The sequence below is a fragment of the Pyrus communis genome, chromosome 12 (assembly GCF_963583255.1).
Source record: "Pyrus communis chromosome 12, drPyrComm1.1, whole genome shotgun sequence".
Classification (NCBI taxonomy): Eukaryota; Viridiplantae; Streptophyta; class Magnoliopsida; order Rosales; family Rosaceae; genus Pyrus; species Pyrus communis.
The window spans coordinates 25,655,371-25,674,338 of record NC_084814.1 but is presented as its reverse complement, the minus strand read 5'-3'; the positions used below and the strand labels follow the sequence as shown (position 1 = coordinate 25,674,338).

The following is an 18,968-nucleotide window of genomic DNA, read 5'->3' as shown; positions in this document are numbered from 1 at the left end:
TATTTTTAAATGCTTTTTCAAAATTTACTTGTATTTTTAGTAAAAATTAATTCAAAAATATTTTTAATCATTTTAAAATCACATTCAAATAAGTTACGCTACCTCACCGTCCTGTGCCAAGTTTTTCCTGGTGTCAGCTGTCGAGGAATATTGTCTGTCAAATTATCTCTCTCTTCAAAATTGATATTTTATTTGTAAACAACCAAAAACACCAATTTGAAATCTAAAAAATTGTCGTCGTTATCGTTGACATCTCTCCACTCTTCTGTTAGTAACGGAAACGGAATCCCTCCATCCTCCACTCTCCCTCCACCAACTTCCCCCCAACTGCTCTGCACAGCAAAGCAATCACCTTTCGTTTCATTCTCCCGAGCTTTTTTTCTCGGGAACCAAGCACCCCATGGCTTCCGAACCGGAGGACGGGAAGAGCTGGGAGGACCTCCTCAGAAAGATGCTGCCTGCCGGCGCACCATTGCCCGACGAAGAGCACCTCGATTACTCCATCGCCATCGAGTACGAAGGTCCCCCGCTGCCCTACGACCTCCCCGAGGTTGATCCAGTTAACATCGACTCTCCCAATCTTCACTCTTCTTCCGTGGCCGCCGGTTCGGTTGAAGCCGCGTCTTCGATTCCGGTGGCTTCCCCGGTTGGTCAGAAGGTCTCGCGGTTCAATCGGGCGAGGAACGGCGGCGTTGTGAAGGAGACAAGTAGAACGGTGTCGTTTCCGACTCCGAGGAGGCAACCGGAGCTGCGGAACAGCAAGGAAGGATCGGAATTTGAAGGAGCGGAGGAAGGTTTCAGCTCTGAGTTGCCGGTTCAAGACTCGAACTTGGAGCAAAAACCGATCGGCGGCGCCACCGGAGGAAAGAGGGCGGCTGTCGTGACTTTCAATGAACCAAGAGATTTGGAGAACGAGGACGACCCCGAAAACGATAACGACGGCGGTAGGTCGTCGTCGCCGCAATCAAGCGCCGCCACCGAACAGGTAGGGTCGCCGGTTGCATGGGCCTCTTCGCCCGGGAGGCGATCGAGTAAGAGAGGAATTTGCAGCAGGTGCGGGAAAGGGAACAGATTGAAGGAGAGAGAGTGGTGTTTGGTGTGCGACGCCAAGTACTGCAGTAATTGCCTTCTGAAGGCGATGGGGTCGATGCCGGAGGGCAGGAAATGTGTAAGCTGCATTGGGCAGCCGATAGACGAGTCGAAAAGGTCGAGCTTGGGCAAGTGTTCGAGGATCCTGTCGAGGGTTTGCAGCCCTTTGGAGATTGGGCAGATAATGAGGGCCGAGAAGGAGTGCCCCGCCAATCAGCTCCGGCCGGAGCAGTTGGTTGTGAATGGGAGGCAGCTGAGGGAAGAAGAACTGGCTGAGATTTTGGGATGTGAATTGCCTCCTCAGAAGTTGAAGCCGGGGAGGTATTGGTACGATAAGGATTCTGGTTTTTGGGGAGAGGTGAGGTTTTTTTTGCTAATGGATGAGCATTTTGCAGTAGGGTTTTGTGTGTTTTGTATGTTTATAGTTCTGTGTGTTTGATTTCAGGAAGGTGAGAAGCCGGATAGGATCATTAGCTCGAAACTCAATGTTGGGGGTAAGCTTCGGTCCGATGCTAGCAATGGGAACACCAAAGTGTTCATGAATGGTCGAGAGATCACAAAGATTGAGCTTAGGGTGTTGAAGGTATGCTAATGATTACCTAAAATTTCATAATGAATGTGTCTGTCTGTAGTACAGCTTCGTATTCAATACAAACAAATGCAAAGCTAATTTGGAAATCTAAACCCTAAACCTCTACTATGAAATAGTGAATCCGTCATTCCAACGGTTACAAATGTGTTTGTATTGAATGTGAATTCGTACTACAGGATTTTCCCATCATAAATAATTCTGTAAGATAATCATGTGTTTAGGTTAAAAGTCTTCTCACAAAAGTTAACAATAAGATGACAATTCTTGAAATTTTGTGGCGACTACATAAATCATTTGATTACAATACGACAAAGCTTATGATTTTCCATTTCAGTTGGCCAAAGTGCAGTGCCCTCCGGATACTCATTTCTGGGTGTATGATGATGGCTCTTATGAGGAGGAAGGTCAAAATAACATTAAGGGGAATATATGGGGAAAGGTTCTTTCGTTACCTTGAATGTTGGTTATTTGTTGTTTGGTGCATGTTTGAAATTGTGTGTGACGGATGATTTTGAGTCAAATTTTTATACAGTTGCAGTTTGGTTTTTGGTAGGCAGGCAACCACTCGTTTCATTTGTTCATTATTCTCATTGCCCGTACCATCTGGTAATCAAAGTGGGGCAAAAGAAGATCCTACGACACCTTCAAGCAGGTCAGTTCCGGAATACTTGGAACAGGGAAGAGTTCAGAAACTTCTGTTATTTGGCTTGGAGGGATCTGGAACTAGCACAATCTTCAAGCAGGTATTAGTCTTTTATTTTCAAGCCCCCTCCTCTTCAGGGTGTCTGCATGGCACGTCTTTTTGAGTTTACGTGTTTTGTAGTTTCTGCTCCAGTCAACCTAGACTTTGGAATAGACTTGCTCTATCATGGTTCCTTTTTGGTTTACAGTTGTCCAACTATCAAGTATTAAAAACTTTCTTCACATAATGCAAAGATGTTAATAGTTGCATTTGCCTTCTATTCTTCGTGACTCATTGATTGACGATTAAAATGTGTTTCCTTTACCGTTATAGTGAAATTACCTTATCTTCCCACATGTCATTACATAGTTTGCAATCTTTCCTTGAAATCATTGGCTAGCTTCACAGATTTACGTCCAGATTGTTAAATCCAACCTGGCTCTGATACCATGTTAACGTTTTGTATAATGGAAGAAGAAGAAAATGCACTGAGAATGATGAAAATGACTGCTATTCTCTCTGCAAGTTACAGAGGAACCTTTTCTACTTATAAAAGTATATTTTCCACTCAGCACACACAATCGTGCAAAAGGGAATAATTCTGTTAACAAGGCTTAGCTGGATCTTTTCTTCTAGAAGAAAAGATCACAGCCACTCATCTAGCAATAGCTAGGATCATCACACATGGCACTCATGGCCTTACATAATTTGATCTTACACTTGGCAATTTCTAAGCACAAGTGAATACACAATTAAAGACAAGATTATTCTCAAATACTAATCAGCTCATGGCTTATAGTTCAACAGTTTTTGACTGAACAACCTCAACTAGGAATTTAGAATGTGTGATAAAACTTCTATCATGCTGCATGTATGAGTGGATTGAGATTATTAATAGAAGCCGGGGAAATCCAACTAGCTGAATTGTTGATATATTGCAAGTATGGTAAGCGTGGGCATTCACCTTGGAAAACATTAATTTGTACATCAACATAGATGTGCTGACGTATAGCTTCGTCAGTCATTAGGTTTTGTGTGAACAGTTTAGATTCAAAGCAAGGGAAAACAAGGATATAAAATAGGATTGGAGTCCATTTAATGTACTAACTTACCTTTTGTGGATAATCAAACTGCATGATACCCTGAAGACCGGTTAGCGAAAAGCCCCTAGGGCTCCGTGCTTTTGTTTTTGTTGTATATTATTTCATTTGCTTTTTTTTTTTTTTGGGTATCAGAAGCTTTATTTCTTGGACAGTATAACATCCTAAAAATGCTTATGTTATCCTTCTTTTTCCCTTGGAACAGGCTAAGTTATTATATGGGAACAAGTTCACTTCCGAAGAGCTGCAAAACATCAGACTCATGATTCAAAGCAATATGTATAAGTATCTAAGTATTTTACTTGAGGGCCGAGAACGTTTTGAAGAGGAAGCATTGACAGAGAATAGGATATCTTCGTCAGCTGCTCATGATTCCCCTTCAGGTCTCTATTAGATAATGAACATGGATTTTCTTTTTTTTCTGATTACAAAATTGATAGGTGACTGCTTGCTATGTTCATGTCCATCTTTTGCTACAAAACTCTAGATCCATGATTCTTGTAGTTGTTTCTAACAAAGTTACATTGCAATATCTGCTGACATTTTTGGATACTTTGAGATTACTGGATGGACGGTGGTCATGTCAATAGGAATTGTCTGCTTTTATTGATAGACAGATCAACCTTTCTCTTAGTCTGATTATCTGCTGCTGCTGTTGGTCAACTTTGTCTTTCCGAAAGTGAAAACTACTGTCCCTTTTGTCGTTTTTTACCCAAGGGAGTGGAGTTAGTGTTATTGGTTCCATCTTATGTCTAACATAACTTAAACTCATAATTGTCCCGTTGACATTGATGTTAAAAAAAAAATATTCTACTGGTTGAAGTGGAAAATGTTTACATCTTAAGAGAGATTATTTTGCTTATTTGGTTCTCTGCTTCTAGGCATGGATGAACCTTAGTGGTTGACTGTGAAATGAATTTATGTGAAACAGTAGTTGATGAAAGTGAGCGAAGCATCTATGCAATCAACCAAAGGTTCAAGCACTTTTCTGACTGGCTACTGGATATCATGGCAACCGGAGACTTGGATGCATTCTTTCCTGCTGCCACACGTGAGTATGCTCCTATTGTAGATGAAGTGTGGAGAGATCCTGCCATCCAGGAAACATATACGAGGAGGGAGGAATTACACTGTCTTCCTGAAGTTGCCAAATATTTCTTGGATAGGGTTAGTTATTGCTCGTTTTGGCCTTACATATTTCCTCCCCAAATTGCATGTCTGTTAACACTTTATTTGGAAGATCAAATTTGTTAATCAGAGGATTGGTAGTATTCCACTGATGGTATTTTCATATTTAGTTTATGATCTTTCACATTTACTTTGAATTAATACTAGATATATTTGGAATAAATGTGGTTTAATTGATTGATATATACGTGATGACATTTCAAGCAGGCTTGGATTGCATTACTTTGTCGCTAGCTAAACTAAATTTCCAATCTTCCATGTTTTATTCTTATGTACGTGCGGTGTTTCATTTCTAACAGGCTATAGAAATATCAAGTAATGAGTATGAGCCTTCCGAGAAGGACATTTTATATGCTGAGGGCATTACTCAGAGCAATGGACTTGCCTCTATGGAATTTTCATTTGATGACAGAAGTGCCATGTCCGAGCTATACAATGAAAACCATGAATACCCCCTTGCCTTGACTAAGTAAAATCTTCATCCTTTCATACTCAATCGAGCTTCCTATCTTCTGCTCTTACTTTTTCTTTTGCTCATTGGGTTTCCTTGTCCCAGGTATCAACTAATTCGCATCAATTCCAAGGGACTGAGTGAAGGTTTCAAATGGCTGGAAATGTTTGAAGACGTGAGGGCAGTGATATTTTGTGTTGCTTTGAGTGACTATGATCAAATGTGGGCCGACGGCAATGGTCTTCTTCGTAATAAAATGCTGGCAAGCAGAGATTTGTTTGAGATTTTGGTACGGCACCCTTGTTTCAGAGACACTGCGTTTGTGCTCTTTCTTAACAAATATGATGCCTTTGAAGAGAAGATAAACAAGGTTCCGTTGTCTGCCTGCGAGTGGCTAAAGGACTTCAGTCCTGTTAGGCCCCATGGTAATAATCAGTCTATGGCACAGCAAGCATATTATTACGTGGCAGTGAAATTCAAAGAGCTCTATTCATCCATAACTGGCGAAAAGTTGTTTGTGGCGCAGACCCGAGCTCAGGAGGGTGCCTCAGTTGACGAGGCATTCAAGTACGTGAGGGAGGTCCTTAAGTGGGATGAAGAAAAGAATGACAATTTCTTTGCAATAAACGGGGACGACTCATTTTACAGCACAGAGATGAGTTCTTCTCCTTTTGTCAGGCAGGAATAGACCAGGCTACTACTTGGCTCTGCAAGTGAGCACCATTCGAAGTGAAAGATTGAAGGCGTGAAATTGTCGCTGTGGAAACACCGAAACAGCTCCAACGGACATGTGGGGTTCCTTGCTGCCATTTGATTAACTGATGGAAGGACGATTAACGGAGACAGTCGGCTGCATTTCTTTGTTTCTTAATTCTTTTCCTTCTTCTTTCTCAGGCCGGACTTGTTTTCGACGTAGGCCGGATTTGTTTTCAACTTAGGTCGGACTTGTTTTCGTCTTAGGCCGGATTTGGTTTCAAGGTTCCTTGACAATCTTGCTGGTTAGGTACAGGGCTAAAAATTGATTTGTAACATAAGCTCATTTTCAAAGGAGTGGTTTTCTTCTGTACAGCATTTCAAAAGTGAATAAAAAAGCAACTTTCTTAAAATTTTCACTTTTTGGTTAAAATGTCCATTTGCTTCGTTCGAATTAACCTGGTTTAATTATTTATTTCTATTTTAAGGGGAATGTATAACATGCACACGTGGCATCATTTTTTTTACCCAACTTTTGACACACTTTTTTGTAGGTCCGTTTCCTAATGTACTTTAGCTATCCAAACCGTTTATCGCTTAAGTTTTCTTTTAAAAGATCATTTCTACCAAGGATTACCCAAACTTAAAATCATATGCCTGTTACATTAAGAGTTTAAGATCTCTTTGTAGAATTGTATTTATCTATTTTTTCACTAGAAATGAATGTTTTAGGATTTGTCTAATTTTTTGTAAGGATGATCTATGAATGATGTTTTAAAAGATAAAACGGTTCAGGTCATTAAAATACATTACGAAATGGACTCTACAAAAACGTGTAAAAAATTGCGTAAAATAAGTAATGCCACATGGAGGCCAAGATGGGACCATCTTGAAATTATGTGCGTTTGTTGCATCAGATTATCTCGAACTGGATTAGTTTCAGGGATTAAGCTGGATTGACTTAGTGAAGCGTTTGATACAGTGTCAGACTAAAAAACAGAATAATTAACGAATCTTAATATTATATTATTTACTCTACATATATTAATATTATATTATTTAATTTATATTATTAGGATATTCCATTCTTTTTTTTTTTGGGTAAAGTACAAAAAACTACCTTAACTATTGGTGTCACGACACTTTTATACCTCATCTTTTAAACTTGACAATGTCATACCTCATCTTTAGAATTTGGTCCAATGTTATACCTTCCGTTACTTGGCCGTTTACTTTTTAGTTAAATGCTGACGTGACTTGATTCGGAGCCCATTTTCTATTAAAAAAATCATTAAAATTTTATTAAAAACTAAAAAAAAATTATTTAATATTTTTTAAATATTAAAATAATAATAAAAAGTAAAAAAAAAAAAAAACCCTCAGTTCATCCCTCCCCTCCTCCTCTCTTTTCTCCCCATCTTCATCTTCTTCTCACCACCTGCAAATCCCAAAAAAAAAAAAAAAAAAAAAATTGAAAACCCATCAACCCCCCCCCCTGCGGAAGAAGAAGGAGAAGGAGGAAAAAGAAGAAGAGGAAAAAAAGGAGGAGGAAGAAAAAAGAAAAAAGAAAATCCACCCCCCCTCTGGAAGAAGAAGGAGAAGGAGGAAGAAGAAGAGGAAAAAAAGGAGGAAGAAATTTTTTTTTTTGAAAACCCATCAAACCAATTAAACCCCAAATCCACCACTCTTATCCATTCTCTACATCCTCTTCCGCACCCATCATCCACCTTCTCTGCGCACTCATCTTCCCGCCGACGGGATCTGGTTTTTATTTTATTTTATTTTATTTTTCTGGGTTGCAGGAGGAAGAAGAGGGGGTGGGGAGGGGGGAAATTGTGTGGCTGTGGGGGAAGACAAATTGGATTTTTTTTTTTTTGGGGGGGGGGGGGTTTGCAGGTGGGGGAAGAAGATGAAGATGGGGAGAAGAGAGAGGAGGGCGGAGGGGGAGGGGAGGGACGAAATGAGGGTTTTTTCTATTTTTTTAATACTTTTTATTGTTATTTTAATATTTAAAAAATATTAAATAATTTTTTTTAGTTTTTAATAATATTTTAATGATTTTTTTAATAGAAAGTGGGTCCCGAATCAAGCCACGTCAGCATTTAACTGAAAAGTAAATGGCTAAATAACGGAAGGTATAACATTGGACCAAATTCTAAAGATGAGGTATGACATTGTCAATTTAAAAAAATGAGGTATGAAAGTGTCGTGAAACCAATAGTTGAGGTAGTTTTTTGTACTTTACCTTTTTTTTTTCATAACAATTCTCCATTTTTCTATTCTCTCCCTCCCCATCTATCTTCTCCGTCCAAGGCAACCCAGTCCCCAGATCATCCCAAACGCCATCCAAACCCGGAAATAGAATCTTGGCCTCCCTCTGCCACAACCCGTAGAAGCAGTCCAACAGAAACATGGCGGCGACTGATTCTTCTCCAGGAGCAGATTGGTGGAGTTATGAGTGAAGGACCAAAATACCCAAAATGAATCGAATGAGGAGAGATCGAATACAAAAGTTGTCTGGCGAAGCATTGCAAGTTTGTTAGATCTGTGTTTGAAAATGGTTTTGGGAGAGCAGGATTGGGAGTCGATGAAGCCGAGGAACTAAGTAGAGAAGTGTTGCCTCTCGACAATGAGCTCGGCAATAAAGCATCTCGATGATGGGCAAATCTGAGGTCTTGTGATTGTGGGTTCAGGGCGAGGGGGGAGAGGGTGGTGGTCGTTTGGTGGTGTAAAAGGGAGAGCGGGAACGATGTGGTTGACGTCTTGTGAAACAGAGAGCAGAGAGAGGTCTTAGCTAGTCCCATGGTTTCCAGGAACTCTCGCTAAGAACCTCTAGTGATGTCCTTAGTCTAGGCTAATCCCTACTAGTCTCATAAACATTAGTCCCGTGCAACAACAAACACAGGACTAGACTAATACTTAGTCCAGTTCAGTCCAGTCCTACTTAGTGAGGGCAAACAAACACCCCCTTATATAAGTATTGGCTGCCTATTTTAAACGTGAAAGCCGGTGGCCTATTACTCCTTTGAAACTTGCTTGAGCCAAACATTTTGTTTTGTTTTTTAATCGAGCCTTATGTTTTACCATATAAAAAACATGGTCTATATTGACTCTATCTGTTGAAAGGAAAACAGGAATAGTTTTGATTCTTGACAATAAAATTTTGTTCAAGCCTAATGTGTGGATCATTTTTTTTTTATCAAAACCCATAAAAAAATGTCTGTTCTTATGATATAATTTTCTCAATACCAAATTTTTCATACAATTTTTAAAGCTCCATCACATTTGTTTGATTAAAATTTTCCATACCAATAAAAAGAACCTTTAATTTTTCTCCAATTAATTGTATTGCTATATTATGTAATTTCTCATACAGCTTAAAGACGATTGATTCTTAACTCCGCCATTGACTACAAATCTGCCATATATATATATATATTATATATTTGCCTTGTCAAATTATGCAATGGGAGTTTGAAATTGAATGGCCTATGACTCCTTCAAAGTCAAAACTGCTGTGAAGAAGGCAGCTAATACCTTAGACTGATACGAGGAACCTGGCTAGCTCGGACTCGTTCTTACATTGTTGAAGACTTGAGGCGACCGACTTTGTATTCCTGTACATCCGACTGCAAACAAAAAAAAGACGAATATATATAACATAGAGGAGGACTCGGAGCAAATGAATAAACTAATGACCAATAATTCTAGTTGTACCATATCTATTCCTATCATTATTATTTTCGTTGAAATGAGAGAAACTTGCTAACAACATAATATGTTATTTTGTTAACATCTTTCTTTGACAAAAGTCGTGTTGGGAGAAAAATTTCAGTAGAAAAAGTCTTGTCGACATACAAATTTCTATATGGTAACTTGACAAACTACTCTCTCACAAAAGATAAGACCGCGTGCATTGAGAATTGTACTTAATCTAGATGGATCGTTCCCTTGTGAGAGTGTTAACCATTCATATAGTGAGACTCTTTTGATCAACTTATTTGAGAAGTGATCAAGAAGATACTAATCAATAAATGTCATGTTCGTTATTTAAAAAAAAATTGACAAGGTAATTATACTAAATTCATTTAAACTATAAAGAAAAAAATAAAAACTCCGCTAAATTCAAATTTGAACTTCGACTAAATTCAAGTATATTGTTAGCTATTCCTCTTTGTTGTTATCTTTTAATTTTACCAATTCCTCCTAAAAAAAGGGGCAAGATAATTATACTAAATTCATTTAAACTGTAATAAATAAATAAATAAATAAAACTTAGCTAATTCGAACTTGACCAAATTCAAGTATATTGTTAGCTATTCCTCTTTGTTGTTATCCATTAATTTTACCAATTCTTCCTAAAAAAACGACAGGATAATTATACTAAATTCATTTAAACTGTAAAAAAAAAAAAAAAAAAAATTTGGCTAAACTCAGATTCGAACTTGACCAAATTCAAGTATATTGTTTTGTTTTTTTTTATTTTAATTTTTTTAATTTTTAATTTTTATTTTTTTAAGAAAACTAATGAAAAGGGCTTGAAAACTTTGAGTTTTAACGATAAAGAAAAAATAAAGGGTAAAGTGAATAGTATCAGGATCGACTTTTTAGTGTAAAAATGTGGGTTTTCGTTAAAGTGAACAGTACCGAAAGCTTTTCGTTAAAGTTTTTTTTTTTTTTTTTCCTGAGTACATCTATATTTTTACACTAAGGGGAGGGGAAGTTCGGATAAGCCACATAGCGGGCAACCTAATTTGGTATTGAATTCACCATCTAAGAGATTCGAACCTTTTTTTTAAGAAAACTAATGAAAAGGGCTGGAAACCTTTGAGTTTTAACAATAAAGACAAAATAAAGGGTAAAGTGAATAGTACCGGGATCGACTTTTTAGTGTAAAAATGTGGTTTTTCTTGAGTACATCTATATTTTTACACTAAGGGCAGGGGGGGTTCGGATAAGCCACATAGCGGGCAACCTAATTTGGTATTGAATTCACCATTTACGAGATTTGAACTTAAGACCTTTCAATTCCGAGTGAAAAAGAATACATCAGACCATAATACTGAGTGACATATTGTTAGCTATTCCTCTTTGTTGTTATCTATTAATTTTACCACTTCCTCCTTTGACGATTTAAGATTTAAAATTCTTTCAAAGCTTCAACGGTCAACGTTCAAATCCTACCCCCACATCTGGAATTTCCTTTCTTTGTTGTTATTTAATACTATTACTAAAAAGAGAGAAAAAGAAAACCTATTCCTCCCCCCCACATCTGGAATTTCCTTTCTTTGATTCCCACTTCTCATACTTTGAACGCCGCGTGTTAAAGCCTCAAACTTGTAGTTTGGACAACAAATTTTTAGTATATAAACTACATCATCTCCCTCCTAATTTTTCCACAATCAAAAAATCAAACACCAACAAAAACAAAAGAAACAAATTCTCTAGTTCTCTTCTGCTTTTTCGTTCGTGATCTCTTTAACCTATAACTTCTGTTGTGTCAGTGTACGAGCTTGTACCAATGGGTTTAGGCTGGAGAAGGAGGAGAACCGGCCACCGCGCCGCGAAAAACCAGCCAGGGGACCTCGACATGGAAGTCCTGATCCCGGACCATTTTCTCTGCCCTATATCGCTTGATTTGATGAAGGATCCGGTCACATTGTCATCCGGAATAACCTACGATAGACAGAGCATCGACACTTGGCTCGAAGGTGGGAACTTTACTTGCCCTGTGACAAATCAGGTGTTGAGAAGCTTTGATCAGATTCCCAACCATAGTCTCAGAAAAATGATTCAAGAATGGTGCACAGAAAACAAGCGCTACGGAATTGAACGTGTTCCAACGCCGCGAGTTCCTGTTATGCCGATCGAGGTCTCCGAGAATCTTTTCAGTTTAGCGGGCTCAGCTCGAAGTTTGGATCACCAAGGGTGCTTCGAATGTGTGCGCAGAATCAAGAATTGGGCCGCTGAGAGTGAGCGAAACAAGCGGTGCATATTGGAGAACGGGGCTGCATCTGTACTCTCTGCCGCCTTTGATTCTTTTGCGGGCGATTGTGAAAAGAAAAATGCAGTTGTGTGCGAAGAATTACTCTCTGCGTTGAGTTGGATGCTTCCAGCTTTCGATGAAGAATCACACAAATACTTGGGATCGAAGGCATCATTGCGTTGCATGGTTTGGTTTCTCAAGGAAACCGATGATCTTTCGGTCAAGCAAAACTCCCTTCTAGTATTGAAACAGCTTCTTTCTTGCGATGATCACACTAAACATGCTGAAGCGTTGGCGGAAATTGGTGGGGTGAATGACATTCTGTTCAAGCTCATCAGAGAGAAAATTTCGCCGGCGATTACCAAGGCATCTCTGATGGTAGTTTTCTACTTGATTTCATCATCTTCTTCCGCCGGTGAGAAGATCAAGTTATCATATTTGGAGATGGGATTGGTTTCTGTGTTGCTGGAAATGCTTGTGGACTCGGAAAGGGGCGTAAGCGAGGGGGCATTGGCGGTTATCGACAGTCTTTGTGATTGCGAAGAAGGGAGGGAAAAGGCGTACGCTGATGCGCTAACCATACCGGTTTTAGTGAAGAAAATTTTGAGGATATCGGAAATGGCGACTGAGTATTCGATTTCAGCGATTTGGAAGCTGTGTAAATGTGCAAGCAGGCAAGAAGAAAGAGTGCTGGTTGAGGCCCTTCAAGTCGGTACATTTCAGAAGCTCTTGTTGGTTTTACAGGTTCGTTGCGGGGACGATCACACGAAGGAGAAGACGAACGAGCTTCTGAAGCTCTTGAATCCTTACAGAGCTGGATTGGAATGCATTGAGTCTGTTGATTTCAAGAGTATTAGAAGGTCGTTTTGATGATCTTTTCAAGAGAAAACATACATATTCTTTGTGTTAATTAATTCTTAATTTTGGTTTCATCAAATGATGAGCTCTTGAAATGGTAAACATTAATTAATTTGTTTTCCATTTTGTTGATGCAATTCTGCAAGTTGAATTGGGAAGTAAAAGAGAGTTTCAATCTGTTCTTTTTACATGTAACAGTATTATATCAATGATCATTTGGAACCCGTTTGAGACTTTCTACAACACTTTGCTCATTAGCGCTTTTGAGAGAAGTGCTTTTATAATAAACACGTAGGGCTCGTTTGAGAGTGCTTTTAAAATGATTTAAAACATTTTTGGTAACAATATTTTTGGAACCAATTCTTAGTAAAACGACAAGTAAATTTTGGAAAAACACTTTATTGCTTTATGCAGGAAGTACGCACTTTAAGTGTTTCTGGAATACAAAAACATATTCTCTATAAGCGGTTTCAGTCATTTTACAAGCAGTTCCAAACAAGTCCTTGTACCTTGACAAATTCAAGTGCTTACAAGAAAAATACACCTCCATAAAAGTGCTTTTACGACCTATAAATGCTTGTTAAGTCTTGGGTCAAACGTTTTTTGAAAGCACTTTCATTTATCAGAAATCACTTTTTAATAATTTTGAAAGCAGTTCATAACATGTGTTTCGATTAAGATGTCGCACCAGCTGGTCATGGTTATATCAATTTAAGTCTCCTTTGCAGAAAAAGATCAAAACACATCTTTTTTTGTGTGTCAAATTGTTGGTGCCGACTGATGGACTCATTTTTATGCACCTGTTTAAACTAAACCAAAACTAGTTGTATAATAAGGACATAGTTTCATACCTACCAAAAGAAAAAAAGATGGGAACACTTTGTACGATGTGAGTTGGGAACGACAAAGATGTCAATTTGCTGCACATTAAGAATGCGTTTTCCTTTTCAATCTTTTCAACTTTTTTAGCTGTTCGTGTTTTAGCCCTTCCTCTCCTCCGAGTGGGAACTATGCATAGGACACAGTCCGGCCGACTCGAGGCAGCACATTCTTAAAAGACATGACGGGTTGAAAAAATCTTGTAAAAATATCATTTTCTCAGTTAACATGTTAAATATTTAAAAATTAAAACAATTGCCAAAGAAAACATTATCAAGCGGCATGTATGTCAACAGTCAAGATGAACCGTTACGAGGTGGTCTAGTGGTTAAGAACGAATTTTAAATTCGTATTTCACATGGCACATCTTGTGTTCGATTTCTAGCGTTTGTGAATCACACGATGGTGGTCATGAACAGGCTGAAATGCATTTGTGAGTCTTTTCGACCCTTGAAAGTATAGATTGTGGTGGCGAAACCACCGACTGTCCTCTTTTTTATAAAAAAAAAAAAATTACAAAAATCATGACGTGTAAAAAAATGATTGTTAGGTTTTCTCAAGATATTTTGCAAACTTGATAAGAAAAATATTATAAGTCATCCTGAAGCTTATGTTGTGGCAAAAATGATACGAAAACAACTTTTGTGATGGTTTCTACAAAATTTCTTCTAGTGTTATTTTCGCTCTCCAATCGGTTGATTTTGGTCCTTCTTGGCCTCTTCGTACGCAATGGTTTATTTGTTTGAATCGAATTCAGTAGATGACTTTCTAAACCTTTAACATTTATCGCGAAGGAAATGTTGTTCTTGACAATTTTGCTAACATGGGTTTGTCTTCTCCAACTTTGGTATGAGATTATTCCCCTTCACCGGTGGTTTGTGCTGCGTTGTTTTCAGACTATGTTGGCTTGCCTGGCTTTCACTTTTCAAATTAATGTGCATCTCGACATACGGTTTGTCTCAATGTTTTTTTTTTTTTTTTTCCTAACCTTGTGTGGTTCGACTTATTTTGCAGGTTTAGACCTTTTAGGTTTGACTTTAGAGGGGTTAGGTTTCATGATGTTCCCTCTCTTTCCTTTGTATCTTCTTTGTTTTCGTTTCTGGAGGAATAAGGTTTATGTTCCTCCTTATTTTTCATGCATTTTTCTCTTTTTTTTTTCTTGTTTTATGAGATGTAAAATTTATGTTTCCCTGACTAATTGTTACTTCTTGTTTCCCTCGTACTGTCAAAGTTTAATTAAAAAAAATTATAAATCAAATCTTGATTGTTGAACTAATCAAAATTAAAAAAAATCATAAATCAAACCAAAACATCATCATTCAAGAGTGAAAAGAAGTTTCAAGAGCAATTGAGATGAAACGAAAGCGTGCGTTTGATGGGTCAATGTCAATGCAAACGGTCTGTGAAAACCAAGTCAGTCTACGCTGCAATTCATTCCAAATGACCTCATGAGAACAATTCAACTGAATTATTTGAATTTCGCTGGCATGAAGTGTAAACGAAACTTGCAGCAAAACATACGCCAATGAAACAAAGACCATGCCAAAAAGCATCTGATTGCGATTGCTCCATCAACGAAATTCAAATGTCTAATTGGACCTAGACAGGAAACCGCCTGTTCGTATTGCCCCATCAAGCGCACCATCTTTTGATCCTCATCGAATCGAGGGACATTGAAATTTCATATACTCAACAGCGATCAACGCCGTAGTTTTCATATATAGTAGAAAACAAAGTGTACTTCAGCTACACGAACAATGTGCCAACAACAACATACTAGATGGCTACAAATTACGCACACAAATTCAAGACACTACAGTATTACAAACAGTAGCATCAGTTTCGCATTTATGATGAAAAAGTATTAACTCGGTTGTTTCCGCTCCCAAAGAAGAGCCTACGTCGGAAAACCTATTCGTCCTTGTACCTCTTCTCCACTTCCTCCAAGTTCTGAATGTCCTTGTAATATTTACAGATGCGAAAGAGACACCTGCGCCCAAAATTTGTAGATTGCTATCAAATGACATGAAATATATCAAAGGCCTTAAGTTTACCTTCTTCTTCATTTTTTCTTTTCTTTTAAGAATTAAAAGCAAAAGGACGGGGGCATTTGATATCTGGCCAACGTACCAGTAAAGCAGACATGCTGAAGCACAAAGAATTACATTCCTTTGAGCCTTGTAAAGCTGCATGACATATTGTTCGCAACAAAGGAAATGAGTCAAAAACAATTGAATATAACACGGATATAGACCGAACTTGATTTTGGTCACTTTAATGGCAGAGGGCTAAATATGCAATCATTAGACTGAGCCGATCAGCTCTTTTATCACCTAACCAATTTAAATATGACAAGACTAATCAAAATACGTACACAAAGTGAAAGTTTGAATAATTTTTCCATGCATGAATGGTGCAAAGACAATGCACGAGTGGTTCCAATTTCCCTAATAAACAAAGAATCCCGAAATTTGCACATTCTAAACCTAAAAAGAACGACGATGAACTTGGCTAGGAAACCTTTGTATCTTTGATACCTAGGAATCTAGAACAAAGGTGCGCGTCGTTTTAGCAGTGGCATTAAGATGAAATTTTTTCAAACACCGTTTGCATTGACATATCTATTCTCGATCTCTCTAAGACATCCCAAAGCTGAATGTGCAACAACTTGCGACAGAAGAACTGGACCACATATAAAAATTTCACGACATGTACAGCCCAAATGTAGAGATATCTCCTACTAGAATATTTCAACAAGCATAACCCCTTCCTTCACCCCTCATTCACTAGTTCCCACGAAGCACCAACAAAGAAAGTCCAACAAATGATAAAGAAGCAGGATTCAAGATACCATCATAAACAAAAGCCGAAACAACCTAACAATCTAATACCCTATATACATATGTGTGTGTATTACGGAACACAAGTTTCGGAGGACTAATTTAAGACGCAGTTATGCATTATTGAGCATTATGATTGAGTAAAAATAATCAGGAACTTGTGATGAACCCAAAGCCCCCTAAATTATTACCATGTTAATCTTTAATAAAGCTGCAAAGCAGCATTCGTTAACGGGGAGATCAAAACGTAATTTTCTTTTTGTCATATGATTTCTACTTCAACAAGTTAATTTAGGTGGCTGATCATGAATCCGAAGGCATCATCTCATCAATTTGATTAAATATTGCAACTTTAAAAGCAATGAAACCAGAGAGAGTGAGTAATGGGAACTGACGGATTTCTCATAGCGGTCACGGTCAGAGGCGGTGCAAGTCTCAGAGGTGCAGGCCAAGCGGTGCTCATTCTTCCAATATATATCTACACACAATCGATCAAAAGGAACACAGAAATAGCAAAGTCAAAGATCAATTGGAAACCCATTGAAACCAAAAATCAAAGAAAAAAGATCAATTGGGAAATCCAATGTTATGCAATGCCCTAAGAAGAAACCTCATTCGATTAAAAGGCCAGATCGCAGAAATGATTATAATTAAGGACAATATAAGTGTGAAGAGAAACCGAAACGGGAACGAAATCGAGAAAAGAAACGAACCCAGCAGCTGAAATCCGGCGAAGGGGACGATGAAGAGGGCGGGTTGGAGGATTAGAGAGACCAGCGACACGAATCGATTCTTCAACGGCTTGGGCGCCGGAATGGTTAGCAGGAAGGCCAACGCCGCCTCTGCCGCCACTACGTACGTCAGTATCATCCACTGCAATGCCATCTTCGGCTCCAATTTCTCTGCTTTTTGCTTACTTCGCTATTTCTTGCTCTACTTCTTCCTCTGATTTTGCAGCTCCCTCTCTCTCTCTCTCTCTCTCTCTCTCTCTCTCTCTCTGTGGTGTGGTTTACTTTGTGGCGGATCGGATCGGTTGAGTTGGCCCAAAATTAACACCTTTTGGGCCACATCCATTAAGCAGCTATATGGTCCACTTAAAGCCCAATCTATATATCCAACTATAAATGGCCCCTAGGCCCAAATTAGTCACCCAGTGATAATGAAAAACGAGACTTTAACGATAATTTTATTTAGACACATAAAAATAACTCATTTGCAACGCACTCTCTATTAGATGTGTATGTTGCCAACTTATCACTGTATCGTGCAAAATTCACTTGCAATAGAATTATAACTTTCAGGGATTCCTAGTGTAAAAGTGCAAAGTTTCTCTAGATGGAAATAGTGTGCAAAGAGCTCAAAATATTTACAATGAGCCATCTTATCAAATCAACTGCAGAGCGTTTTCCAGACTCCTTACCTAGTTTTCTCGACTCTTTATGTGCGTGTGGTTGAGTAGGCATTTCGTCAAACAGTTGTGGGCACAAAAAAGTCTTATCCTTGTTCGGAGCATTCTTGGAGGTCCTTCACAAACGTGTTCCAAGGGCTTCTGTATGTCTTGAAGCCACATTAGTTTAGATATGGATTCGCTCATGGTCACTTATATTAGAAAGTGCATGAACAAATGTATCAATGTTGGCACTAAATAGTAAATTGGTAATGCATTGCTTCTTCTGTCTCTGTGGAGAAGTCTAGATATGACTTTAATTAATATAGTTTCAAGGACATGGTATTTCTTTTGTCTTATGGAGATTATGTTCCATTTCTTCGTTGTTTCATATATCTCAAGTATAAAAATTATGTTTGTAGATCATCTATATATACCTCAACGTGAGTTGAATAACATATTTGTCAGAATTAAACAACGTCATCTTCTATTACTACTCAAAAAGATTGTTTGATGTGGGACAATATCTAAGGGACTTACAAATATTTTAATAAATCACCAATGATGAAAACTCAATTCAACCCCTTGAAATATAAAGGCATTGAATTCATATGTTACAAAATTTTAATTTTTACCAAAATACTTCTTCCCCACAGCCATATGCATATGCATTCATTCCTCATATGTTCCAACCGGATTCTCTTCCGATCCTTTTGGTGAGGATCCTAGGAATATGTAAATAGTGTTATTTTATCGTACATCAGTTTTTGTCAGGTACTGTTTGTGTTTAATTTTAAATACAAATATTTAAAATAATTTCTGATTGCACGATATTCGATAAATGGATACGATTCACGAATTCCTAGAATCCTCACAAAGATGATCCGACGAGGATCCAGACTCTCATGTTACAAAGTTTTCAAACAAAATACTCCGCAGCTATGTACCTCATGTATGAAAGTTTTTTTTTTTTTTTTTGCACTGAAAGCCAAAATACCCCTATTGGCTAGCAGCTAGTAGAAATAGTTTGAGAATGATCAGAGTACTGTCGCAACTGAGAAGCTCTGGTTATAATTAAAAATAATTCCAAGAAGACCATAGGATCAGTCACCTAATTAACAAGCCAGATGAGATCGTTCAAATCGTACACCTGTCCTTTGGTAGAACACTCTCTCCTATTTTATCTGTATACCAAACATGCATTTGTTTTATCTGTGTACGTG

General features: G+C 38.1%; 3 protein-coding genes across 4 annotated transcripts; 2 read left to right on the top strand and 1 right to left on the bottom strand.

The window, feature by feature from the left end:
- Nucleotides 1-11: 11 nt before the first annotated feature.
- LOC137710549 (extra-large guanine nucleotide-binding protein 3-like) lies at nucleotides 12-6,196 on the top strand. Of its 2 annotated transcripts, none has more exons than XM_068449613.1 (8): nucleotides 12-1,447; nucleotides 1,535-1,672; nucleotides 2,016-2,120; nucleotides 2,239-2,424; nucleotides 3,669-3,846; nucleotides 4,398-4,630; nucleotides 4,951-5,120; nucleotides 5,208-6,196. In XM_068449613.1, the coding sequence occupies exons 1-8, from the start codon at nucleotides 401-403 to the stop codon at nucleotides 5,788-5,790; spliced, it is 2,640 nt and encodes an 879-aa protein (XP_068305714.1). In that variant the 5' UTR covers nucleotides 12-400; the 3' UTR covers nucleotides 5,791-6,196. The 2 variants fall into 2 exon arrangements, with proteins under 2 accessions (XP_068305714.1, XP_068305713.1); XM_068449612.1 differs by having other exon boundaries at nucleotides 13-1,447; nucleotides 4,395-4,630.
- A 4,951-nt stretch (nucleotides 6,197-11,147) lies between these two features.
- Nucleotides 11,148-12,829, top strand: LOC137711747 (U-box domain-containing protein 21-like). The gene has a single exon (XM_068451001.1). It carries the CDS (start codon nucleotides 11,317-11,319, stop codon nucleotides 12,649-12,651), a length of 1,335 nt encoding a protein of 444 aa, XP_068307102.1. The 5' UTR covers nucleotides 11,148-11,316; the 3' UTR covers nucleotides 12,652-12,829.
- Nucleotides 12,830-15,209: 2,380 nt separating this feature from the next.
- LOC137710419 (uncharacterized) lies at nucleotides 15,210-17,337 on the bottom strand. Its single transcript, XM_068449434.1, has 4 exons — nucleotides 17,072-17,337; nucleotides 16,754-16,836; nucleotides 15,649-15,704; nucleotides 15,210-15,508 (listed from the first exon to the last, which is right to left on the bottom strand). The coding sequence occupies exons 1-4, from the start codon at nucleotides 17,241-17,243 to the stop codon at nucleotides 15,430-15,432; spliced, it is 390 nt and encodes a 129-aa protein (XP_068305535.1). The 5' UTR covers nucleotides 17,244-17,337; the 3' UTR covers nucleotides 15,210-15,429.
- Between the last annotated feature and the right edge of the window lie 1,631 nt (nucleotides 17,338-18,968).

Coding starts and splice junctions, on each gene's coding strand:
- LOC137711747 (XM_068451001.1), top strand. CDS start 11,317: ATGGGTTTAGGCTGGAGAAGGAGGAGAACCGGCCACCGCGCCGCGAAA.
- LOC137710549 (XM_068449612.1), top strand. CDS start 401: ATGGCTTCCGAACCGGAGGACGGGAAGAGCTGGGAGGACCTCCTCAGA. Junction 1,673..2,015: donor TTGAGCTTAGGGTGTTGAAG/GTATGCTAATGA, acceptor TTTCCATTTCAG/TTGGCCAAAGTGCAGTGCCC. Junction 4,631..4,950: donor CCAAATATTTCTTGGATAGG/GTTAGTTATTGC, acceptor CATTTCTAACAG/GCTATAGAAATATCAAGTAA.
- LOC137710419 (XM_068449434.1), bottom strand. CDS start 17,243: ATGGCATTGCAGTGGATGATACTGACGTACGTAGTGGCGGCAGAGGCG. Junction 16,837..17,071: donor CGCCGGATTTCAGCTGCTGG/GTTCGTTTCTTT, acceptor GATTGTGTGTAG/ATATATATTGGAAGAATGAG. Junction 15,705..16,753: donor GTGACCGCTATGAGAAATCC/GTCAGTTCCCAT, acceptor TATGTCATGCAG/CTTTACAAGGCTCAAAGGAA.